We start from the raw sequence: 27,153 nt of genomic DNA on the forward strand, positions 1-27,153 counted from the left end.
TCAGGTGTCCCCTCAGCCTCTGTCTTTCCAGTGACTGATAAATTGTAGATTTTAATGGTTAAATCAGAACTCACACATTTAGATACATTGAAATCAAGTTCATTTGGGTGCAAAAGATTTTAAACAAAGACAAAATATTGATTTATTCATTATTACCGATGAGACTGGGTTGTCAATAAAAGAATCACGCAGATCTGCACTCGCTTTAAAAACAGGTAATTTCAGGAAGGTCTTTTGAACACAGGATTGAAGTCACTGTAGACCCATCCAAGGAAATTCGTACAAATAATAGCATAACTGTCACATTGCTTCAATTATAAAACATTTAAAATCATTGATAAAATTTGACCAGCCCCATTGAAAGAAGCTATACTTATTTACAGACCAGTTAAAAGACACTGCATTTGCATAGCACCTTTCACAACTTCACAGCATCCCATGTAATTTCGAAGCTCGGTCAACGCTGTAATTCACAACGAGGGGATTCTAACACAGCAATGAGGTTCACGACCAAATGATCCATTTTAGTGGTGGAAACACAGGGATGAACATGGGACAGGACACCACATCGGACTCCCAGACTCAAGTGCTTTTATGTAGACCTGAAAAGCCAGATGGGGCCTCTGTTTTATGTCTTATCTGAGTGATTATACTTCTGAGGGGTTGGCATTCCCTCAGTACTAAGGCAATGAAGTGCTGAAATAGGCGTATTTTTGTGCTATTATTTTGTGCTTGTGAATACCCATCTGAACCCAGTTATATAAAGATCCGTTCAATTCAAAGGGATATTCCATGATTTGCATTCAATTTAAATCTAGGCATAAGTAGTAAAAAGACAGAGTCTAACGTCATGCAAAACATCCCCATCTATTATTTCACACCTGCATGACTCCCTCCCTGTTCGTGTATTTCACTGCCCGACGGCTGGGTACAGCAGTAGCTGGATGGAACACCATTTTTCAGGCATCTGGCATTGGTCAATTCCACAACCAAAAACCCTGGGAGGTGGTCTTCTGGACACAGATTGTGGCAGGGGTATAAGTGCATACATAACTCCCGAGCAAGACTGTAGAGTGGGGGGGGGGAGGGGAGGAAAGAGAGAGAGAGAAGGGGAGGAACTGGACAATTACCTCCCTCTCCAAAGAAAGTAACAACGATATCACATTCATCAGGTGGCTGTAAACAGCTGCAGTTCTGCACAAGAAAACGGGGAGGCAATTTTGAGGTATTGTTAACTTGATACAACAGGAGGCATCAAAATCAAGCTGCCTCGTAAATCGACACAAGCTGAGAAGGCTCCCTAATGTTGGGTTCATTGCACTGGTGGTGCACTTCTCATTTAAAAAAAAAGTGTACAATGCAAACAGTCACAGGGGCTTCACAGAAACGCCTCTGTCCAAGGTCACTGCTTTGGCTTGGAAACAAATTTAAAGATTTGTTGTCCATGAAGCAAAATGGATAGAATGGGAGAACCTGATCTCCAAAACATCCGTCAAACGGCTGACAACTCCACCACTTCAAGTCAGATTTCCTCAATTAATCTCCCAGGAAAGAAACTCCCAGTCCAAGTGATCAACTAATTTCTCCTTTGCTGAGATTCTTAACTGGTTTTAATCTTCGCCTCTGCTGTGAATCGTTTAATGCTAATGATTTAGATTTGTTCTCAATTATAATTAAACTTTTTATCATTTGATCCAGCAGCACCAGTCTGAAAACTCTAATTAACTCCCCCATGTAAATCACAGGCCATTGTGGATAATAAGTTATGGCCAGGAGTTAAAACAGAAGGCACAGTTAAAAAGCTGCAATCAATCCATAAAAAAAATCACACTGATGTGTCAGAGTTTCAAATGATTCAATAAATGAATAAATAGAATTTAAATCTCGGAACATTTAGCCAAGCGATTTAAAACCACTGCTTCCTGAAGGAATGCAGCATCTTTTTTTGGTATAAAAATCCATTCAGGAGTCAGCAATCATCAGGTCTCAGCAAATCCTGCAGAAAAGAGACAGCATTACAGGAACATGGTCAGAAAATATACTGTCTTCAAACACATCCGCACAGGAAATGGAACAAATGACCTCTATACCCCTCGGGCTCGAGATGATAAGCCAGGGGTTCCTGCTCTCAGTCACTGTCCAGGTCATAGAATCTACAGTGAAGGAGGTGGTCATTCGGCCCATCAAGCCTAAACTGACAACAATCCCACCCAGGCCCTATCCCAATAACTCCACATATTTCCCCTCCTAATCCCCCTGACACTGAGGGAGAATTTAGCATGGCCAACGCACCTAACCAGCACGTCTTTCAGACTGTGGGAGGAAACTGAAGCACCCAGAGGAAACCCATGCAGACACAGGGAGAATGTGCAAACTCCACACAGACAGTGACCCAAGCCATGAATCGAACTTTGGTCCTGGCGCTGTGAGGCAACAGTGCCGCCCTGTCCTGCTGGAGTGTGCACGTAGATGAACTTGGGTTGCGCATAGTATCAATCTCAGCTCCGTTTGACACCTTGGGTGGTAGGAGGAAGGGGCTCAGTAAGCAGATGGTCTGTGTTAGAGCTGGCATCAATAAACTGTGGGCACCCATCTATTCGGGCTACAGGACCAGTACGTCTTCACAAGGTCCAGACGTAAAACTTGCAACACCCGCCCTTTGGGATTCTTTGCAAAATCTATACACCCATCAACGCCGATTGAAGCCATAAGCTGTGTTTTCACCAGTTTGTTTCCGCCAAACCTGTCATACCAGCTTGCTGTTTTCAGCCTCGCTCTGTGCCCAGCACCAAAGAGGGCAGGTGGCGTGACTGAGGTGCCAAGGTACAGACATCCGAGCGCAATGACAATGAGAGAGGTGTGCCGATTTCTCTTCTACCTCGGGGAGGGCAGCTGGCTTCCACTCTCAACTACCCAACTGCACAGCTGAAACTGCAATTTCAGATCCCACCAAGATTCCCCAACTAAATGTAAACCCTGAGGAATTGCGCTAGTTTTCTGCCGTGCCAGATGGACCCATTGTGGAGGTGCAAAATCAAAATTCAAGTGTCGTAATGCTGAGCACAAGTATGTTTAGACACTGAGGCAATAGTGTTCAAATATGGAAACAAGTGGTTAATATCAGAGAATTACAAAGAGTTCAATTTTTCAATACCCGAACGACCTTTGTCCACGGGGGTGATGGTCAGTCTGAATCCAAACTGCTGAGACAGCAGTATCCATCTGAACATTAAAGGCAGCTTATTTCTGAATTTAAAAAATAACAAATGCAAACTCCTATGAGACCGTGATTGGTAGGTTCAAATTAACACTAGGCCAGGTTAAGAGTGTCAGAGCATCATCTGGGACACATCCTGAATAGACAGATGTCTGGGATGGACACTGAAAGATGCAGAATAAACAATACTGCAGCCCACAGAACAATGATACAGACAGTCATGTTCTCATTTCCCAGTCTGCACATCTCTCAAACCCAAAAAATGTGATTTTATTTTCCTTCTTTCGCAGGGTGTGTTGCTAGTCAGGTCGACATTGATGCCCATCCCAAACTGCCTTGAGGAGGTGGTGGTGAGCCACTTTCTTGAACAGCTGCACTCTGGGTGATGTTGCATAGAATCCATGCAGAAGGAGGCCATTCAGCCCATCGAGCCTGCACCGACAACAATCTCACCCAGACCCTAATTAGTGTAACTCCATTAATCCCCCTGACACTAAGGAGCAATTTAGCATGGCCAACCCACCTAACTGCACCTCTACGGTCTGCGGGAGGAAACCGAAGCACCCAGAGGGAACCCATGCAGACACGGGGAGAATGTACAGACTCCGCACAGACAGTGACCCAAGGCTGGATTTGAACCTGGGTCCCTGGCACTGCAAGGCAGCAATGCTAACTGCTGTGCCGCCCGTAGCATTCCTCCCAGTGCAGATCTCTAACTTCTTGCTACTGAAAATTCATCTCTCAAAATAGCTAGCTGTACCAAGGGGAAATTCAGGGCAATCCCGCTTAACATCACCTCAAAAGTTATATCTATGATAAGGCTTAACTGTTGCAGGGACACATTAGAGATATTAACAATCTGGGTGAAATTCTCCAGCCTCCCAGCCGTGTGTTTCCTGATGGTGGGGCGGTGTTTGCTAGCAGCGGGATTCTCCGGTCCCGTCACTGTCAATGGGAATTCCCACCAACATCACCCCACGCTGGCAGGAAACCCACGGGCGGGGATGCACTGCCGGTGGGACTGAAGAATCCCTGCCGGTGTAAATGGCCGGAGAATTCCAGCCCCTATCTTTCCCTTCAGATATCGTGCAAGTCTAGCATTTTGCTTTGTAATTGCATGTTTGCGTTGCAGAGAGGAATAATGACAGTAGACATTAGTGCAATTAAGGTCCTGAGGTAATGAAGCTATCTATAATCACCAACAAATATATCTTCATCAGCTTAATGCAATTGGATCCACAATTGCCTTCTTCCCGTACCTACAGCATTCTTTTTACAAGTCATAGGTCAAAACTGGCCAAACGTCAGGCTTTTAAATAGAACCTACAGTCATCTGTTGAACATTGTTAAGGCAAGTGTAAATATATTTCTTTATAAAATTACTCTGTTAATGCAGCAACTATTAGATAATGAAATCTCATTCCTGATTTAGCATGTTGAACACCTTCTGGCAAGTTACAAGTTATCTCAGTTTCTTAACATTGATTCATTCACGGTCCATCTTTCACACGCCAGGTAGAAGCCAGTCCAGAAACTTCATGGCAACCTCAAAGCCAAGGAAACAGGCCTGGAAAAGAAATAGGAAAAGGGACACAACAAAATGTCAGCAATTTTTTTTGGAAATTTGGTCAACTTTCATCACAGACAAATCCAAAACCCCTGTGAAATTGTGTCCAAGAATACATCACATTTCTTGTGTTCCATTGCTGGGTTTTTCTATTTGTCGGCTTACTGTAACATTATTTCTGTTGCTTCACACCAATGAGGATAAAGTTTAAGTTTATTTATTAGTGTCACAAGTAGGCTTACATTAACACTGCAATGAAGTTACTGTGAAAATCCCCTAGTCACCACACTCCAGTGCCTTAAAACATGAACCTTAAACTTGGATAATCCGGCTATGGAGCATCTACTTTTTTTATTCATTCATGGGACGTGGACATCACTGACTGGCCAGCATTTATTGTCCATCCTAACTGGAAGTTGCTGTGGCTCTGGAGTCACATGTAGGCCAGACCAGGTAAGGATGGCAGATTTCCTTCTTTAGAGGACATTAGTGAACCAGATGGATTTTTCCGACAATCAACAATGGTTTCATGGTCATCAGTAGATTCTTAATTCGAGATACCTTTTATTGAATGCAAATTCCACCATCTACCATGGTGGGATTAGGCCCTGGGTTCTCAAAACATTAGCTGAGTTTCTGGATTAACTGTCTAGCAATATTGCCACTAGGACATCGCTTCCCCCTCCTGACCACAGCCAATTAAATATTCCTAAAACGATATCTAATTTTGCAACAACCAGAGCATAATTCTGTCGTTAAAAATGCTGTCATAAAGACAATTAAACAGGATACATATTTCCCACTGTGCAAGTGCTGCAAATCTCACTTCATTGTTGAATCAAAGTTAGGAATGTAGCTCAGGCAAAATGATAATTATTACTAGCCCTTACCGCATTGGCGGGGAAAGCTCGAATCATCACAGCATTGAAGCCTTTGTACAACGAGCCAATACCTTCTTCCTTGATCAGGTCTCGAAGAACATCTCGGAATCCATTGGGATACATTCCTTCAGGTGCTAAGAGTTGAGGGATGGAATTAAATGGATTATTTATCAGAATTATGCTAGCCCGTTTCTGAACTGTAAATGCATTCAGTCCAAGTGGTATTTTAAAGCTCATCTACTAATATCACAAGTAGGCTTACATTAACACTGTATTGAAGTTGCTGTGAAAATCTCCTAGTCGCCACACTCTGGCGCCTGTTTGGGTACACTGAAGGAGAATGTAACACGGCCAATAACCAGCATGTCTTTGGATTGTGGGGGAAACCAGAGCACGCGGAGAAACTTGTGCAGACATGGGGAGAATGTGCAAATTCCATGCAGACAGTGACCCAAGCTGGGTATTGAACCCAGGTCCCTGGCTGTGCAAACTACTGTGCCACGTGCTGCCCCACATGTCTCTGTTCTTGCTCTGCACAAGCTTTCAATGGCCTTATTTTTTTGGGAGAGATGCAAGTGTTGCGTGCTGGATAGGTTGCGACTGGCTCTAAATTGCCCTTGAACCAAGTGGGGTTCTGGGCCATTTCAGGAGTCGTCAATCCATGGGCTGTGGGTTTCTTTCCCTAAAAGGACATTAGTGAACCAGATGGTTCACTCAACAATGGTTTCCCCATTGACAAAGCTTTGACAAAGGGTCATCTGGACTCGAGACGTCAGCTCTCTTCTCTCCTCAGATGCTGCCAGGCTTGCTGAGGTTTTCCAGCATTTTCTATTTTGATTTCAGATTCCAGCATCCACAGTAATTTGCTGTTACGGTTTCACCACTGGACTTAATTACAGATTGTTATTGAATTCAAATTTCACCATCTGCCTCAGTGGGATTCGAACCCAGATCCCCAGTGTGGTACTCTGGGTATCTGGATTACTAGTCCAGTGACAATTCTACACTGCCTCCCGAATTCATCTCACCCTATCCGTGCATCCTTCAAGTAAATCTTGGATACCATTAAACAACACAAAATCAACAAATGGCTTCATTTCCTCTACACTGAAAATCAGGCGGAGTTTCACAGATCTCAACAAGTGCTTCCTGCAAAGGGCCATTCCTCATGTGCAAGTCCAGGGAAGGATTGGCAACAATGAATGTGAACACGCATTGCCACATGTAATCCTATCCTAAAGTTCACACACAGGATGATTAGGAGCCGATTCCTCTTGCCATCCCCAGAGTAAAGACACTCAGAGAAAATATTACCACCCTGGCTTCAGATCAAAGTTCTTTTAAAGTTTTGAAATTTTAAGTTTTAGAGTTTATTTGTGTTACAGGTAGGCTTACATTCACACGGCAATGAAGTTACAACGAAGTGAAAATCCCCTCGTCACCACACTCTGGCACCTGTTCGAGTACACTGAAGGAGAATTTAGCATGGCCAGTGCACCTAACCAGCACGTCTTTCGGAAGCCAGAGCACCTGGAGGAAACCCACGCGGGCGTGGGGAGAACATGCAGACTCCACACAGACAGTGACCCAAGCCAGGAATCGAACCCAGGACCCTGACGCTGTGAGGCAGCAGTGCTAACCACTGTGCCACCGTGCAGCCCTGAGGTCAGAGGTCACAACGTCACAGAATAGCAGTTGAATCCAGAATTCTCTGGGTTATATGCTTCCCATTCCAGCAGGCCGGGGCATTTACCCACCCTTTACCCAGACTCTATCCCCAAGCCACGTCATCGTAGAGACTCAAAACTATCAGAAGAACGAACTGACCCGTCTGGAATCTGGACTTGAGCACATCTGGAGGAATTGCAACCATCCAGTTGAAGATTCCGGCAATTCCACCAGCTAACAGGATTCGAGGCACACTTAGATCAGTCACACTGCAGCAATGACAGGAGAGAAAAAAAACGTGATTGATGAAACTAAATTCCTGAAACATGTTTCTGCCTCAGCCCAATTTCCATTTCCTCCCTAAGAACAGAAGGAGTAGGAGCAGGAGTGGGCCATTCCGCTCTTAGAGAATGCCCTGCCATACCATGAGATCATGGCTGAACTTCCACTTCTTTTTCATGCCCTGCTCCCTATTTATTGATACTTTTACTATGTAGAAACCTAGCAGGCTCAGTCTTGAACACACACAATGACTGAACCACCACAGCCCTCTGGGGTAGGGAATTCCAAAGATTCATCACCCTCTGATTGAAGAAATTCTTCCTCAGTCCTCTGTGGCCTACTCCTTTTTCTGGGGCTCCGTCCTCTGGTTCAAGACCCTCCCAGCCAAGAGAAAAAATCCTTCCTGCTAAGAGCCCTGTTAAGAATTTTGTATCTTTGCATGAGATCACTTCTCATTCTTCTTCTAAGATCCAGAGAATAAAGTCCAGTCTATTTAATCTTCCCTCTAGGACAACCTCTCCATCCCAGGAATTAATTTAGTAAATCTTTGTTGCACTCCCTCTACGTTAAGTACATCTTTCCTTAGGTTAGGAGACCAAGGCTGCACACAATACTCCATATGTGCAGGCTCACCAAAAGCACGATATCACTGCTGTAAGACATCTTTAGTCCTGCATTCAAATCTTGTAACAAAGGCCAACACAGTTTTCCTTCTTAATTGCTTGCTGCGCCTCGCTGTGCAGAATTCTCAAATGCTCCCAATTCTCAGGCTTACCTTTTTTTTGGCAACTATTTTCACCTCGTCCTTTGCTTTACTGCAATCCTTGATTTATTGTTAGCCACAATTAGAACATTTTCCTGCTGGGTTTTTGTGTGTTAAAGGAATGGGTATTTATTGTATCAGTTCTTAGAACGTTTGCCAATGCCTGTCTACCGTCATACCTTTTAACATCATTTTCCAATCGGCCAATTTGCTGGTCAAAACACAAAATTCTGAAAGGGCTTGATTGGGAAAATGCTTTCCTTGCCTTGGAAATATCGAGTCACAGGCTCACAATAAAGAGTGGCCATTTCAGACTGAATGAAGAGAATATTCCTCACTCAACGGGTTGTGGATTTTTGGAGTTTTCCACCCAGAGGACTGCGGATGCTCAGTCAGTGAATATATTCAGGATAGAGGTTGATAGAATTCTGGATACTGAGGGATAAGGAGATCATGCAGGAAGACGGAGTTGAGGCAGAAGAGGAGCCATGGTCTTACTGAAAGTCTCAAAGAGCCTACGCCTGCTCCTATTCTTAAGTTCGAGAGTTTAGATCTCAGAAGGTCTAAAATATCAAACAACCAATGGATTATTTTATGTATTCACGGATCAAATGTTGGAAAATATGAGAAAACTCCTTGTTACTTCCTGCCTCTGCTACAACATACAAGCACAGACCGCTGACTCAATACATGGAGGGAGACTGCATGTGCACCTAAGTGTTGTCAGTCTGTGGTGCAACCTGATGCACTCATCATTGTACCACTTCTGTCTGTTCCTGAAGAACATTAAGAACATCGAATTGAGGAACAGTGAGAGCGTCCCAAGTTTCTTTCCCAGAGATAAGATTACTGCACACAATTAAACTCGATCTTCAATGAACATTTCTTTCTGATGGAGCTACTGACCTCTGTCCCTCAGGAGTAAGAATACACTTCAGCCACTCGTAACTCATGAAGTACATTCCACTTGCAGGGACATCTAATAAAACAAAAAGAATGGTTGAAAATTAAAAGTAAACATTCTTAAAGCTAAAAATAGAAAAACAAGAGTCCACCACCCATAACATTTTAACAATCCCTCTCATTTCTATCCTGCAACATATTTTGCCCATCAATTACTTGATTAATATTCCAAGCACTTGTTTAAACTTTTCTCCCTTGCTCCAGGCAAGCTGCAAACACTCCTGCTGTACTTCTTTCCTATACCCTGAACTACTTTGAAATCAAGATTAGGAGAGGCAGTTTCAAGGCAGCAATGATCTTAGTCATGCTGATAAAGAGAAAAGGGTAAGAAAGATAACAAAGAGTGGAAAGAAAAGTTGAAGGACTCATCCCATTATATCCCACTCTTAATCTTTGCACTTCTAAATTGCGGAACTCATTGTTCCATTTCTTGGTATTACTCAACCATCCGCTTATGTTCCAAGCCAAGGACCAAAGGGTTCATGTCGCCTACAACTCAATTGTGTGATTACACAAGCACAATGCCAGAGAAGCGCTGCCCACGAGAAGAATGAATCACACCGCTTAGCTGATTTGTAACTGAATCGTCACAAATCATCTTCTCACCTCTTGGCCTCTGGGCAAAGACTGCAACTCTAAACTACAGAACTGGTTTATTTATTAAAAAAAACTAGCAATAGACCACTAACCAGACACAAACCTTCAGCTGCATTCCCTTGCAATCCTTCCTGAAATCTCTCTTTGAGAATCAAGATTACGGCAATCATAACATTAAAAAAATGTAGGGTTTTACTGAATCCTCAGCGTGGATCATACGACTACAACTCAGTGAGGTCTCAAAGACAACAGGACTGCAATTCCCAGGAGTTGTCTCCTAAATAACAATCCAGCAATCCACCTGATAATATCAGCAGCCAACAGGAAGTATGAGCAAAAGAATCATATCAACATCTTTTAGCTCATTTCAGTGACCTACGAGATAAACCCTTGTTAACCAGTGGTAAAATCTTTGTGAATTCAATGGACCTGTCAATGAACAAATTTGGTCATTAACGCCTTCCTGAAGAATGCAAGAATCTTGCTTCCGCTGAACATTTAGCCAATGACTTCTGAAGTAAGCAAAACCTAGATAGAACAATCCAATTTCAGAGATCATATAAATATTTCAGACTGCTTTGTAATCTAAGATGTGATGAAGCACTCCCTCCCACAAGGTACAAGTCTGCAATACCCAACTTCACCAAGTTACAACACCTCGATTAATCTCACCTTCACTCCATCGCTTTTAACCCTTGGTTAAGTCTCGCACCACAAGTGTTGGCCCATGACCAATAACAAAATCACTGCAGCAAGCACAGGCACAGAACACACTCTGGGTGGGTGTGTGTGTGTGTGGGGGGGGGGGGGGGGGGTTAGGGTTAGTGGTGGTGGTGGTGGTGGAGGATTTCAGTTCCCAAGGGTGGTTCAGCACGCATAAAACCAATGACCAAGTTGCCCAAGTCACGAAGAACACAATTACCAGGCCAGGATTGCATCAGGAGGTGGAAGAACCAGCCAACATGAGCAAGTCCAAAGATGTGCGGGTTAGGTTGATTGGCCATGCTAAATTGCCCCTTAGTGTCAGGAGGGCTAGCAGGGTAAATACCTCAGGTTATGGGGATAGGGTCTGGATGGGATTGTGGTTGATGCAGGCATGATGGGCCATATGGGTCCCATCTACACCGTAGGAGTTCTATAATAACCTAGATGACTTCATACACCAACATACTCAAACTCCTCTCAGAAACATTTTGCGTTACAACTTCAATTGACCACAAAGTTCATGGTTAACTGCAGCCAAAATACCAAGGGTAGAAAGAGAGAAATCTGGATCATTCAATAGTTGCACAGAAAAAGGACAAATGATGTTCAATTGGTGTACCTCTCATAAGAGTAAGAGTGGTCCCTTTGTAGACACCCCGAATGCCAGATGTTTTGTAGATCTGTTTAGCACAATCCAAAGGGCCAGCATACTTGGTTTCACCAGTAGATGCCTGAATCTGAAAAATTGTACCAATTACACAAACAGTGTTAAAACACAAACAAGGAAATGTTTAATTCCGAGAAAGCTACAAAGTATGAAAGAAGGACCGCAAGACATTGCCTATCAGTATTGTAGTGTGGAGATCCTGGCATTGGACTGGGGTGGCCACAGTAAGAAGTCTCAAAACACCAGGTTAAAGTCCAACACGTTTATTTAGAATCATGAGCTTTCGGAGCACTGCTTCTTCATCGGGGAGTGTAGAACTCGATGTCTGTGTCGAAACGCACAATCTTCTTGGCGATCCTCTTCATTTTGGGCCAGCAGTTTGCAGTTACCTGATGAAGGAGCAGTGCCCCGAAAGCGCATAATTCCAAATAAGCTTGTTGGACTTTAACCTGGTGCTGAGAGACTTCTTACTGTATCAGTGTTGTGTTCTTTTAAAACAAACAGAGAATATTTATCAATTATTTGGAAGTTTGGATCATTGTTGGGATTCCTGCATTGTGCCCAAATGCTGAGTGTGAACTGCACAGACCAAATGGCCCTACATTTAATTACGGATGTGTCGTGAGTCACCAATGGATCAACAACTGACCTCAATAAATGATAAATGATAAATAATGGATAAAATGAGTTTAGGCCATTCTGCTGTGTCTTCCCCCTTCCCACCCCCTCACTCCACAGATCAACCAAGTCACACAAATATTTGGAAGGCTGCAGCCATTGTCGTTCTTTGACCAGCTTTCTATTCCAAGCTGATTAAAACTGTTCACGAGTTTGGTATTGTATTTAACCACAAAATGAGTTTCCCACCACCTCGCCACATCATCATTAACACTGCTCAATGTTTAACCTTCATCCATGTCTTTGTCACCCCACACCCCCCTCCCAGATTTGACTGTTCCAATCCTCTCCTCACCAGCCTCCCTCTTGCATTAATAAACCTGAACTATTCTGTTGCCTGTGTCCCAACTCACTAAATCTTTTTCACCCATTGCCCAGTTTTGCTGACTTTCAGTGGCTCCTGATCTGACAATGCCTCAATTTTAGAGCCCTCATACAAACTTCCTCCACGGTCTTACTCCTCCCAATGTGAAGCCTCCTCCAGCCCTATAAGCTTGCTAGATCTCTTCCTTCTGGCCTCTTATACATCCTCAATTACAACTACTCCATCACTGGCAGCCACTCTTTCAGCTGTCTTGGTCCGAAACATTGAAATTCCCTCACTAAACCTCTTTTTTAGATGCTGCTTTAAAATCTAGTTCTTTGGTCAAACTTTCAAATATCTCCTTTGTGACTCAATGCTTTCATTGATGCAACTTCCATTAAGCGTCTTGGGACGTTTCATGTAAATAAATGCAAGCCTTTGCCATTGTCTACAATAACATTGTAGTTCGAGATTTAAAAACTTTCATTATTCTTTCTCTGCTTTTAAGGATGGTACGGTGGCACACTGATTAGCACTGCTGCCTCCCAGCCCCTGTTCGATTCCCAGCTTGGGTCACTGTTTGTGCGGAGTCTGCACGTTCACCCCGTGTCTGTGTGGGATTCCACCGGGTGCTCCGATTTCCTCCCACAGTACGAAAGATGTGCTGGTTAGGTGCAATGGCCATGCTAAATTCCGCCTCAATGTACTCAAATAGGCACCGTATTGAGGGATTTTCACCGCAAGTTCATTGCGGTGTTAATGTAAGCCTACTTGTGATACTAATAAATAAACTTTAAAAGAAAACTTTAAATCATACCAAAATAAAAACCTAGCATTTCTCAACTTTGTGTCCACCATTCCTAGAACTGCAAAGGGCGAGAGTGTAAGTCTGCCTCTGTGTGTGTGTGTGTGTGTGTGTGTGTGTGTGTGTGTGTGTGTGTGTGTGTCGGGTCTTGGTGGCGGTGGAAAAGAGTCCTCACAACTGGTGTCCAATGAAGGATGATTAGATTTCAACCTGCCCCTCGAGTGTTATTTAAATTTAATTTTCCTTTAGGGTATGGGATAAATCATTTTTGACCTTCACCTTGGCAGTGCTTCTTTAACCAGTAACCAATTCCCACCTGTAGCAGACATTTGATCCTCTCTCCTGGTGCCATGATCACAGTGGTGAAAACCCCAGACAGCATCCCGGCAGCATACAACTGTGGATACCTGTCCAGTAAAACAGAAATGGGAAACCCACAGTCACGCTGAAACACTTCACCCGGAATATCACTGCAATTTCCAAAGATAGAGGAAGACAGGCAGTACACACTCTTCCCTGTTGGTTCAGCTGATAAAGGCAGTGTGCATTCTGTGTTTGGTTGGCTGATTTCAGCTTGGGTGTCAGTCACTGTGCTACAGTTGGTTCGGTGTGAGGAAGCATGCGATGGGTATGGACAGGATCAGGCCCAGCTGTGGTATCTGCCATGGCTAATGAGTCAGCTGAATTCAGGCATTCATGTGAAAAGTGGTAATAAAATCCCTACAGCTCAGAAGGAGGCCATTCAGCCCATCAAGCCTGCACCAACAACAATCCCACCCAGGCTTTATCCTCGTAACCTCATATATTTAGCATGCTAATCCCCCTGACACTATGGGGTAATTTACATGGCCAATCCACCCAAACTTGTTTGGTTGAATTACTCATCAGGCTTTTGCCTATAATTGGCTGGAAGATTAGAGATAATTTTAACTGACAAGGTAGCACAGTGGCTAATGCTACTGTCTCACAGCTCCAGAAACCCAGGTTTGATTCCCGGCTTGGGTCACTGTCTGTGTGGAGTTTCTCCCCGTGTCTACGTGGGTTTCTTCCGGGTGCTCCGGTTTCCTCCCACAATCCAAAGTTGTGCGAGTTAGGTGCACTGGCCTTGCTAGGTTGCCCATAGTGTCTAGAGATGTGTAGGTTTGAGGAATTAGCAGGGTGAATGCGCAGTTAGGGCCTAGGTGGGATTATTGTTAGTGCAGACTTGATGGACTCAACGGCCTCATTCTGCACTATAGAGTTTCTATGAAAATTTCTTTCTTTCTTTGACATAAAAGCAAATTAGGGGCAAGAGATTCAGAGGGGATTTGAGAAAAGATCTTTTCACTGAGAAGGTGGTGGGTATATGGGATGCACTGTCTGGGGAGGTAGTGGAGGCCAGAAACCTTACAACCTTTAGAAAATATTTGGATGAGCATTTGAAACGTCATAACGTTCAAGGCAGGACAAGTGCAGGAAAATGGACGAACACATCTTCTGTGGACAACTTTGACCATGAAGCTGAGAAGCTACAGCTTCAAGAGAATGATTCCTCCAAGGTCAGCCACATAATATTCCCACAGGGGGCCTATGATGATGACTAGTTTAACGATATGACTGACAGGTTAGTCAAGGCTAAGGTTGATTTATGTTAAAATCAAAATTTTTGCAGTAACTGGTTCAGGTTACACAAACAGACTGAAAGAAATGTTTCGACCTGGGCAATTAGAACAGATGCTGAAGAATTCAACAAGGCCTGATCAGCCATTCCCCTCGAGCTTGGGAGGCATATTGTCAGAATTCTCTGGCAACTTTTATTACCGTAAAAAAATGCTCTTAGGTATTTGTATAATTATTATTAATCAGGGTACGTTTAATTCCCACCCCATTAAAGTCAAGAAATGATTTTTAACCATTATTTTTAGGAGTAACTGGTTAGGTAATGTATGTCCTTCTGGCAAGAAAACATTTTCAGGAGGGAAGAGGAGAAATAGTTTGGGTAGGAAACACAAAGAGGTAGACATTGAAAAAAAAAACTTGCGTACGTTGCAACCTGTCACCTGAAAAAAAAGCGATGATTCATTTGTTAATAACTGCAGGCAACATGTCTTTATGTTCTTGTACGGTCAGGAATAACGTACAAGCAAATTATATTTGCCCACGAAGCACTACTTGTGCACGTTTCTTGGACTGGGGGAGTGGGGGAGATCAGGGAAAGGAGAACTTCTTAAAAGGTCATCTAACGCCTCTGCGGCAGACACTTAATAATCTTTCAGACAGTTCTGCTGGGTCAGTTTAGTTCAGTTGGCTGGATGGCTGGTTCATAATGCAGAGCGATGGCAACAGTGTAGGTTCAATTCCAACATCAGCTGCGGTTGTTCAAGAAGGCCCCGCCTTCTCACGCTTGCTTGAGGTGTGGTGATCCTCAGCTTAAATCACCACCAGTCAGCTCTCCCCCTCAATAGGAGGAGAGCCAGTGATGGTCCTCTGGGACAATGGCAACATTTCATTCTATTTCTATAAACACAAGTGACAGTCCATTGCTGCTTAGCAACACACCAGAGCAGCAAAATTCGCAAGTTTACATTACTAAGCCCCACATGATGTCTCCCGTTCGTTTTAATCTCGGTGAGCACTTGCTCCGACTGCCACAGTCTAATAACATATCCTGTTCAATTAGTAATATAGTTTCCTTACGAGGAGGAAGGAGGCCAGAAGCTTTCCAACATTTCCACGCTCAGTCCAACAAAGACATGTTTTTGCACTGTTCTCCCACATTTTTAAGAGTTAATTTTGCCCCAGGCTATTTGATGTGCTCTGACAGCAAAGTCAGAAAGCTAACCGGCTCCTTTGAATGTCAGTTAATTTGGCTGTTCAAGAAGTGAGTAAAAAACACCCACTCGAAATAAAGCCATCCTCAGCAGCTTTGGGAAAACGTATGTATCCACTCAGTTCTTTCCACTATGTGTAAAAAGATTCAGGAGCACGTAATCACCAGCCATATCCTCTGACCACAACATCCCAACCAAGTTACTCTTTATATTTCATCAATTCCTCAGTAGCAGCTCTACAATAGTTGAATTAAATGCCCAGTCTTCACATTTGAGGCTATTCAACTGACAGGGAAATTATCTGATTTTCATCCCACTTCCACGGCATCATGACAGCTATCAAGAACAGGAAATTTGGTCAACAGGGCAGCATGGTGGCATACTGGTTAGCACTGCTGCCTCACAGCACCAGGGTCCCGGGTTCAATTCCCAGCTCGGGTCATTGTCTGTGCGAAGTCTGCATGTTCTCCCTGTGTCTGCGTGGGTTTCCTCCAGGTGCTCTGGTTTCTTCCCACAGTCCGAGAGATGTGCTGGTTAAGTACACTGGCCGTGCTAAATTCACCCTCAGTGTACCCGAACAGGTGCTGGAGTGTCTCGACTAGGGGATTTTCATAGTGACTTCATTGCAGCGTTAATGTAAGTCTACTTGTGACGCTAATAAATAAACTTTAAAACAATAATCCTTTCAGGAGGCAACCAGCCTTACAGAATAGTGGAAGGCAAGAGAGCAGAAACACATGACAGTGATGCACAAAGGGTGAGTGTGACTGCACTATCCCAAACTCTGACTGAGGTGTTAAGGGGTCTATACGTTTCATCATAGGCACCTTTAAAAAAAAACACTACAGGCACATGGATAAAGGAGGTCATCTGGGAGCAAAAACACAAAGTTGAAGGAAGAAAAAGCACTCAAAAATAGCACTTTCTAAAATGAATTTGCAACTCCCTGGCTACCTACATCTTGACATGTTTGTGGGACATCATAATGTATTCTATACATATATCCGGATTTATCCAGCATTAAGTGTGGTAATCTTTTGACTCCTTACAGGTAGCAGGGCAGAGTGACTGGGATTCTGGCTTAGTGTCGGGGATCGAGGCCACCACGTGATCCAGATGTTGAGAATAAATTAGAATGCTTGTCTAGCCTGCTGAAATACTGTGGTTACTTGCTTACAGCTCTATTGTTTCACTATTTGTACCAGCAGATAGTTTAATATTTTGCCAATTTTCTTCCGAGTTCAATTTCGCCCAATTCTGATTTTTTAAAAGAGTTTATTTATTCATCACAAGTAAGACTGACATTAGCACAGCAATTAAGTTACTATGAAATTCCCCGAGCCGCCACACTCCAGTGCCTGTTCAGGTACACTGAGGGAGAATTTAGCATGGTCAACGCACCTAACAAGCACATCTTTCAGACTGTGGGAGGAAACAGCCGCACCTGGAGGAAACCCATGCAGACACAGAGGAGAATGTGCAAACTTCACACAGACAGTGATCCTAAGCCAGGAATTGAACCCAGGTCCGGGGAGCTGTGAGGCAGGAGTGCTAGCCACTGTGCCACTCCATTTAAGTTGTTATATCAGGATATCGTTATTCCGTGCATCCAACAGATCTTTGTGCATCAGTCTCCTATTTTCTCTATCACTGGCCTGCCTTTCAGTGCCCTGTTGCCTCCCAGGAAAAGGTTATAACTGAAAATGTTTCCAGATTTTGGAACAATATTTCGTAATATGTGCAGAAAGTAACAAATACTTAAAGGGCTTGTGCTTTAATCTCTGAAGTTACTCACGAGAGGGGATCGTCAGGCTTCTTCTGCTGCAGTTTCTTACCCAAGCCAAAACCAAAGAAACAAACAGCAAACATAGGTGCGACGCCAACAATTGGGGCAGCCATTCCCTTGTATAAACCTCGGATACCCTAAAGGAGCACATCACAGTGTCACAGGGTGCAATTAACAGACTGCAGCTATTTCATATGAAGCTACAAGTCACTCAAAATGACATTCCAACAATTTTCCTCAGGAAGGTCTGCACAGTTGTCAACAGACATCTCTCATGCTATATATAAAATCAAATGATTTTTGGTCACATTTTTATATCAAGATTTAATATTATGTTATGACCAATACAGACACATCACGTTATGAACTTTCAAGCAATTCTTGTAAAAAAAAACAACACAAACGAATTTAAATTGCTGTGGCATTTCACATGACCGTTGGCATTTGAGCTACAGATAATTTCCCAGTCTCATGTGAATACCTAAAGCAAAATACTGCAGATGCTGGAGATTTGAATAAACACAGAACTTGTCCACGAAAACAGGCTTGTTACATGGGAGTACAAAGTTCATAAATCAAGGACTCATAACTACAGCAGTGCATCCTCTTGTCTCTATTTAATCTCTATTTAATCTTTGACAGAACAATCAGGCTGGACATTGTGTTTATTAGGGGTGCAAAAATAAATAACATTTTATAAACATTCCAAAGTTTACTGCTGAAATTATTTAGTTAAGATCCTAATCCCAAGGGTCAGAAAACAACTTTTTCTGTATTAAACATATTGACCACAGGCAGTTAGGGAACACATACATTCTGCAAACTGAATGACCCTTTAAACATTTATAATGGAAATCATGAAGGTAAACTGTAATGTTCCATGTTTGGATCAGCTGGATGCATTAACAAGTGAGCTTCTGAAATCTCTTCCTCGCCACCTTGTAGACACAGATGCTGTATTCACCATGTTAATGCAATTATAGCATTAGAAGGGTGTAAAATCACACTTAAGCCAGAACACTTCAATGTTATATGATGTTCATGTCTCTTAGCACAAATTGGTCCCATGCTATCATCATCAGGTTACAAACTTGCAACTACTGGTGTTTTACTCTCATGTTAAACAGTCTTATCAATCACAGCACAAGTTTTAAGGACGGCGCAACTTTCCCCCAACTGAACAAAATAGGCTGGTTTCATGTGCTAATCCGATACCTCATTCTCACGAATACATATCCCCAAGAACTATGTTCCATTAAAATTAGAAGGACGCCAAATTATCTTCAAACTTTTTTGGGAACTGACATTTTTCTAATAAGTTCACTTTACTGTGAGCAAACTGCCTTTTCCAATAAATATCAAAGCATCCATTCTGAATGTATCACAGTTTGGTATGGCTCCTGCAAGAAACTAAATAGGGTTGTGAACATACCCTAGTCCATCACACAAATCAGCCTCGTATCCATTGACTCTGCCTACACTTTCCTCCGCCTCGGAAAAGCAGCCAGCATAATTGAGGACCCAACACACCATATACATTCTCTCTTCTACCCTCTTCCGTCAGGAAAAAGATACAAACGTCTGAGGGCACATACCAACCGACTCAAGAACAGCTTCTTCCCTATTGCCATCAGACTTTTGAATGCACCTACCTTATATTAAGTTGATCTTTCTCTCCGTCCTAGCTATGACTGTAACACTATATTCTGTACCCTCTTTTCTTCCCTGTATACTCTACAAATGGTATGCTTTGTCTGTATATCACACAAGAAACAATACTTTTCACTGTATCCCAATACATGCGACAGTAATAAATTAAATTTAAAAGACTTGAGCTAAATGACCAACAAGACACCTGAGGAGTTAATAAGAACTACTGGTTTATTTGAACTTTAATTGCTGGGGAAAAAACTATTGCTTTCAGGAAACTGCTTGACCAAGTTTTGAACTTGAGTATGAGGGTCAGTTTTGTTGTATTTAACAAGAATTTTAAAATTAGGCGTCACCCTTATAGGACAGAAATGAGAAGAATTTTGTTTCTCTCAGCGGCTTGCGCAACTTTGGAACTCGCTGCCTCAGAAAATGATGGAAGTGGAATCATGGATATTTTTAAAGCAGAGGTAGATAGATTCTTGTTGGGCAAGGGAATCGAAGATTATCGGGGAAAATGGGGAATATGGAACTCAACACAAACAATTTGCGGTGACATGGTGGTTAGCGCTGTTGCCTCAGTGCCAGGGACTCTGGTTCAATTCTGGTCTTGACTGACCTGTCTGTGTGGAGTTTGCACATTCTCCTAGTGTCTGCATAGGTTTCCTCCAGGTGCTCCAGTTTCCCTCCGTACTTCAAAGATGTGCAGTTTAGATGGATTGGCCATGGTAAATTGCCCCTCAGTGTCCCAAGATGTGTAGGTTGCCGGGGGGGGGTTTAATGGAGTAAATGTGTGGGGTTAAGGGAATGGGGCAGGGAATGGTTCTGGGTAAGGCACTCTGTCAGAGTAGACTTGATGAGCCTCATGGCTTCGGTTGCCACTGTAGAGATTCTATAAATCAGTCATGATCCTGTTGAATGGCACAACAGGCTCGAGGGGCCGAATGTTTGCATTTATAGCATCAATGGAATTATGTGCCAATTAAGGCATTTTAACACATTAGGTTTGGTGCTAGCCTCTTTATCATTTCAGCATATACCCTGACATGAAAGCTGGGTAAGTAGAGCTTAAGTACAGGTTGGTCACAAACTAACTGAATCACCACCAATCCTGAGGAGTTGCTGTGTTTTTTACATTCCAATGATTATCTGGACAGTTAATTTTTTTCTCTCAATGGTCAAGGGTCCTTTTTTTTTAACCAATTTAATCATTTCAATTTTCATGATTTGCCAATCGTATTACACAAAGCTTTCCTCCCCCTCCACATTCATTGTTAAAACTGCCGTTTCCTCAGCCAGCTCTTGCACTCTGTGGACTCAGCACAAACACGTCGTGCTTGCTTGCTGAGCAATGCTTAACCTCTCACCTACATTCCCACTGATTTCCCTGTGCAAGACGGCAACAGCAGCACAGCATTCACACTGCTGCACCCAGGCTGGAACGTTTAAAAAAAGAGCCACTGCACAAAAATTGGGGACACAGTCAATTCAACTTTAGGAGTTTCTTTTATTACCCTCTCACCTTTTAAAAAAGAACATTTTTCTTTTAAACTTTATTCCAATCCAATCAAGTCAAATTAAACCCAATTCAGAGTCCCAACAAGTTGGGACATTCCCAATCCGAGCTGACAAGACAGGGCTCTCAGCTCCTACCTTGGGCTTGATCTACATGATCCAAGCTGATTGGAGGAGGTGTAGCTCCTCCTCCAAGGCTTGATCTCATTTGCATCTTAGCCGAAAGGCTGAGACGCCACTTTAAAAAATTGCTTCAAACGAAGCTGAAATGTAACCTTGCTACAAATAAACCCGTTTGGACTTTAGCTTTGTGAAAGTACAATTTGGGATTTTTAGCCCCTGTAAATCCAGCTCCTGCTTTTCTTTGTCAGTCTGACTGGGTTTGAGATTTTTTTGCTGGGGAGTAGGTAAAGAGGAGGTGGCGGGGATAAGGTTTTCATTCAGAGGGTGGTGGGTGCGTGGAATTGGCTGCCATCAGTGGCAGATTTGATAGGGTCTTTTAAGAGACTTCTGAATGCATAGGACTTAATAGGATTGAGGGTTATAGGTAAGCCTAGTAGGTAGGGATATGATCGGTGCAACTTGTGGGCCAAAGGGCCTGTTCGCGCTGTAGTTTTTCTATGTTCTGAAACTGCCAAGTAGATGTCGCTGTCAGCAAGTGCAGGCATGGGGTTCTCTATGTTTTGTAACCGAGAGGTCGGAGGAACAGCCTTTGCCCAGACTTCTATCAATTCCTGTCACTGCCTACAAGGCATAAGGTGCCAACCAGAGGACACTGCCATCAAATTCAGACTCCCTGCAACTCTCAGCTGCAGCTCAAGGTCTCCCTCCACTTTAAAGCTCAAAGCAGAAGCTAAGCTGAAACATACAAATCAGATCTGCATTCTTCCAATGTTTTCGATTTAGTGTTCTCACCTTTAATCCACAACCCTTTGAGGCTCAGCACTGGGAGACCTGGCATAGAATGCACCACGGAATCATGCTACGAAATGGTATTGATTAGCATCGTCTTACTGAAGTGCGGGAACAGCGTTCGTAATTATTGCTTTTGGTCTGCAAGCAACATTAGCAAGCCTGCCTTCATTGATCATCTCTATTTTTGCCAAGGAAATCAACAGTTAGCCAAATAATGGACCATCAAAAAAGTCCCAGGTTCAAATATCAACATGGAAAATTGTGGAAAGCAACCCAAATTGTCCCTTGAGAAAGGAAACACATCATCGCTCTGAAGTGACAAAGGAATGGACAATAAATTTAACCCCGCCAGCTAACATTATTTTTTAAACAAGCCTTTACCAGTACACAAGACGACAAGACACAGAATGTCAACTAAAGGCTGGAATTCTCCGACCTCGCCCGTGGCTGGGATTCTCCAGTCCCACTGCAGTGAATTGGGATTTGGCTGAGACCACACTTCCCATTCCCACTGGCACCAGTAGCAGGGCATGCAAGATTGGAGAATTACCATCATTGTCTCCAAAGGGATACCTGTCAAAAGCTTACAGACCTTAGGTCTGCTTCCCATATCTCCACCAACGTGCCTGTAAATTGCAATCTAAGATTTGCAGCTTGGGGATTTATTCCATAGCTTATCCCTTGGGCAACAGCTGCCAGTTGCAGCACAGCTTAGTCACTGCCATGAATCCAGTTTCTAGGATTCTGCCCTTGTCCTCTGCCAGGTTGTGGGCCAGTGCAGGTAGGTTTTCACATTTCCCATTCCCAACGTATCTATTCTCCTCAAACTATTCAAACTCTTGTTGAATATTTTATATCATAGAATACCTACAGTGCTAAAGCAGGCCATTCAGCCCATCAAGCATGCAACGACAGCAATCCCACCCAAGTCCTACACCCATAACCACATCTATTTACCCCTCTAGTCCCCTTGACACTAAGGAGCAATTTAGCATGGCCCATCAACCTAACCTGCACATCTTTGGACTGTGGGAGGAAACCTGAGCACCTGGAGAAAACCCACGCAGACATGGGAAGAAGGTGCAGACTCTGCATAGTGACCCAAGGCCAGAATTGAACCCTGGTCCCTGATGCTGTGAGGCAGCAGTGCTAATCACTGTGCCACCGTGCCGCTCCCACCACTTCATAAGTACTTTTAAAGTGTCATCACTGCTCGAATGCTGGAAATGTGGCAGCCAGTTTGCACATAACAAGTCCCACAAACAACAATGTGATATTTTCCAGATTATCTGCTTTGTGGTGTCAATTGAGGGATAAATTTTGGTCAGGACAGCAACAGTGACCTCTACTCTGCTTTGGGACTTTTAATTTGCCTGAGAAGATCAACTGGTCTCCAGTTGAATGTCTTCGCCAAAAGGTTGCACATTTGACGGTGCAGCACTTCCTCATTTACTGCATTAAAGGGTCAGCATAAAGAGGTCCTTGAGAGGGTGGAAGGCAGAAGTTTTTAAATGATAAAAGCAATGATGGTGATAAGCAAAAGTGAATTTAATGGGACAAGTCAAGAAACAAATGATGGGTTTGGAAGTGGTGTGAATGGCAAGACCAGAAACATTTCCAATCCGTGCTGTGCTTTGATTTTTAAGAAGTATGCGATCAGTGATTCTGATCTGAAATTGTTGAACTTGGTTAATTTGGAAGATTGTAAGGCGCCCAAATTGGGTGGCAAAGTCCAAAGATGTGCGGGTTAGGTAGATTGGCCATGCTAAATTGCCCTTTAGTGTCAGGGAGACTAGCGAGGGCAAACGCATGTGGTTATGGGCTGAGGGCCTGGATGGGATTGTTGTTGGTGCAGGCTCAATGGGCTGAATGGCCTCCTTCTGCACTGTAGGGATTCTACGGTTACTGTAAAGCAGTTTGGAACAATCTGTGGTTTTGAAAGGTGCTACATAAATGCATTTCTATATTTTTGCCTCTGCTCTCTTTACTTGCATCTGTACTTGCTTAAGTCTCAATTTTTTCCAGTTTTGATGACTAGACATTAACTTGAAATCTTAACTCTGTTTTTCTCAGCGGATGCTGCATGATCTGCTAAATATTTTCAGGATTTTCTGTTTATATACACAAAATTCTCTAACTTAACAAATAGTACATGCGTTACCTCTCCAACTAGTGTCTTGTAGAAACAGTCGAAGGTCCCACTGAACCTGGGAGGCTGGCCAGGGAAAGGCCTTGGTTGTGTCTGTAAGCGTACCTAAACAGGAAGCACAAGAAAAAAGTGATTTGCTTTCAATACAGAGATACTTTAGGTATTCTTAAAAGACAACAGTCCATCAGCAAATCAGAAGAGGGGCAAAAGCATAGAAAGAATACAAGCTTGTTGCAGTAATGGACTATAATTGTGCTTTTTTCACTTTAGTCATTCCTCCCTAAACTTAAACTGAGAAAAATAATTTTCTGCAGTTTCTGGTTCCTCTGAGGTTGGAGCTGAAAACAGAGGCTGGAACTCCCTTAAACCGATGCTGCAGTTGGAATTGGCTTCCATTTTTTATCAGTAAGACTCTTCATATTAAAGAGCCCAAATAAATCTGAGCCAAAAATCATTCAATTTTTAAGGATGAGGTAGAGAACCTCAAAGAGATTTTCTTAATTTCTTACTTCTTATTAAAAATGCCATTATAGGATCATAGAATCCCTACAGTGCAGAAAGAGGCCATTCAGCCCACTGAGTCTAAACCAATCACAATTCTATCCAGGTCCTATCCCCGTAACCCCACATATTTACCCAGCTAATCCCAACACTAGGGGCAATTTAGCATGACAATCCACCTGACCTGCACACTATTGGACTGTGAGGGGAAACTACAGCACCCAGAGGAAACCCACGCAGACACAGGAGGAATGTGCAGACTCCACCCAAGGCTAGAGTGGAACCCAAGTCCCTAGCTCTATGAGGCAGCAGCACTGACCCCTGTGCCACCCCAAAATGCAGTGCCAATTAGCAGATAGCAGAGAAAGCCAGCAGGTGGGCTCATGCCGAAACCCAGGATTGAATCAGGGACCTTTAGATCTTCAGTCTAACACTCTCCCAACTGAGCTATTTTGATTTATGTCACAACATAAGTCACAGTCGAGCAACAAAGGATCTGTGTCGTAGTTAAAGCATAGGTTTCAGAACCTTAAAGTTTCAGCTTTAGAATCTCCCAGTTTTAAACCAAGAGTCAGTGTTCCTGACAAGAAAACTTCACCCTTAATGTTGGCATCCAATGACCAATCTCTCAAATTTAAATTTCCAATCTTTATGTTTCAATCCCTCCCTGGTCTTGCCCCATCCTACGTTCCTCCAGCTCTATAAACCCCACTCACCCCACCCCCACTCCAAGATCTCTTGAGATCCATCCATTCTGGTTCCTTCTGCATCTCTGACTTCCTCGCTGGAGTGCTGGAAATCCTAAATTGGATGAGTGCAAGCATCTCAGTAGGAGGTTACATTGATGTGGAGAGAAGAGACCCTGGAAGGATTTGATAACAAGGTTAAGAATTTTAAACTAAGACATTACCAAACCAGGCCTTATGAGCTAGAAGAGCAGCAGGATCTTAGAAAAAGGAACATGGAGTTGAGGAAGTCAGCATAAATGCATACAATCCCAAATGAGGAATGTGATCTCTGACAATTAACTAAAAGGAGGGTGGTAAGAGGCTTCTGTAAAACATAAATGCAAGCCTGGAACAGATGGGCCAATTGGCCTTTCCTACATGGTAAATTACACGTAATATGAAGTATTATCAGGGCAGAACTGTGACACAGTGGTTAGCACTGTTGCCTCACAGCACCAGGGACCCAGTTCGATTCCTGGCTTGGGTCCCTGTCTGTGTGGAGTTTGCACGTTCTCCCTGTGTCTGCGTGGGTTTCATCCATGGGCTCTGGTTTCCTCCCACATCCTGAAAGACATGCTGGTGAGGTGCATTGAAACGAACAGGCACACCAGAGTGTGGTGACTAGGGGAATTTCACAGTAACTTCATTGCAGTGTGAATATAAGCCTTACTTGTGACTAATAAATCAACTTTAAACGGGTTCAGCAATCCATGGTTTTCAGGAAAAGGGGCAGGACCTGATAATGTGATTCTTAAAAACACCTGAAAGAAAAATCATACGTTCCCCCTACATTAAAACAGGCAGTGAAATTGTGCAAGAAAATGATGAAAAAGAGAAATACAGAATATAAATTATACATAAAGTTTGAACATGCAAAAAATGAATAGAATTTCAGAACATACATCAGACACAAATTTTAAAATGAAAACTAGAAATGCAGAACATACATTATGCATAAAATTTAAAAATCATAGAAACCTTACAGTGCAGAAAGAGGCCAGTCTGCATCGACCACAATCCCACCCAGCCCCTATCTCCATAACCCCATGCATTTACCCTTGTCCCCCTGATACTAAGGGGCAATTTAGCATGGCCAATCACCTCAACTGCACATCCTTGGACTGTAGGAGTAAACTGGAGCGCCCAGCAGAAACCCACGCAGACACGAGGAGAACATGCAAACTCCACACAGTTACCCAAGCCGGGAACTGTACCCAGATCTCTGGTGCGGTGAGGCAGCAGTGCTAACCACCGTGCCACCCGTGAAAAATTAAATAAAATGAAGAATACACATTGTGAAAATTTTAAAATGAAAAATAAATAGAAATGGAAAATATATATTACACATTAAATTTAATGAAAAATAGGAATACAGAATATGCAAATTTAGAAATGAAAAATAAATGGAAATGCAGAATACACACTTTACATAAAATTTAAAATAGAAAAGCAGAATATACGTTATGCAAAATATCCATTATGCATAAAACTTAAAAATTAGAAGTAGAAATGCAGAATAATACAAACTTTAAGTACAGAATATACATCAAACGTAGAAAGTAAATGAAAAACTAAACATAAATGAAAATATAGCTCATGCAAAACACATAATGTGCAAAAACAATGAGTTGTAAATGCATAAATAACTCATGCAGCTTCACACTGAGGTTCACAGAGTCTCTCTCAGGTTGCCAAAGGCTTGCTGCAGCTTCACCTGTTGCCTGAGAGGGAGTGAGTGCAGCCCAGGGCCAGAGGCCGGGCCTTGCTGCTGCCAAGAGCCCCGCACTCAGCGGCTCCATCGGTCCCTCACCTTGATGGTATCCAGCGGGTGCCCGGCGAACACCAGGCACACTCCGCCGAAACCGCCGGCGAAGAAGTTCTTGATGGGGTTGACAGCCCGCTGCTCGGGCTTCTTCGTGGCCGACATCTTGCCCACCCCGGCAGGCAGAGACCAAGGTCTGTGGGGCGGACTAACCCACCGCCAGCTCACCCCGATCGCCGG

At 43.2% G+C, this 27,153-nt stretch overlaps 1 protein-coding gene across 1 annotated transcript; it reads right to left on the reverse strand.

Annotated features, from left to right (window-relative positions):
* Positions 1–27,153, reverse strand: slc25a20 (solute carrier family 25 member 20). The gene is made up of 9 exons (XM_080218696.1): positions 26,962–27,153; positions 23,935–24,027; positions 17,703–17,830; positions 13,414–13,504; positions 11,263–11,380; positions 9,285–9,357; positions 7,493–7,602; positions 5,675–5,799; positions 1–4,784 (listed from the first exon to the last, which is right to left on the reverse strand). Exons 1-9 carry the CDS (start codon positions 27,076–27,078, stop codon positions 4,722–4,724), a joined length of 918 nt encoding a protein of 305 aa, XP_080074822.1. The 5' UTR covers positions 27,079–27,153; the 3' UTR covers positions 1–4,721.

The sequence above is a fragment of the Carcharhinus amblyrhynchos genome, chromosome 3, assembly GCF_965287045.1.
Source record: "Carcharhinus amblyrhynchos chromosome 3, sCarAmb.v2.hapA, whole genome shotgun sequence".
NCBI lineage: Eukaryota > Metazoa > Chordata > Chondrichthyes > Carcharhiniformes > Carcharhinidae > Carcharhinus > Carcharhinus amblyrhynchos.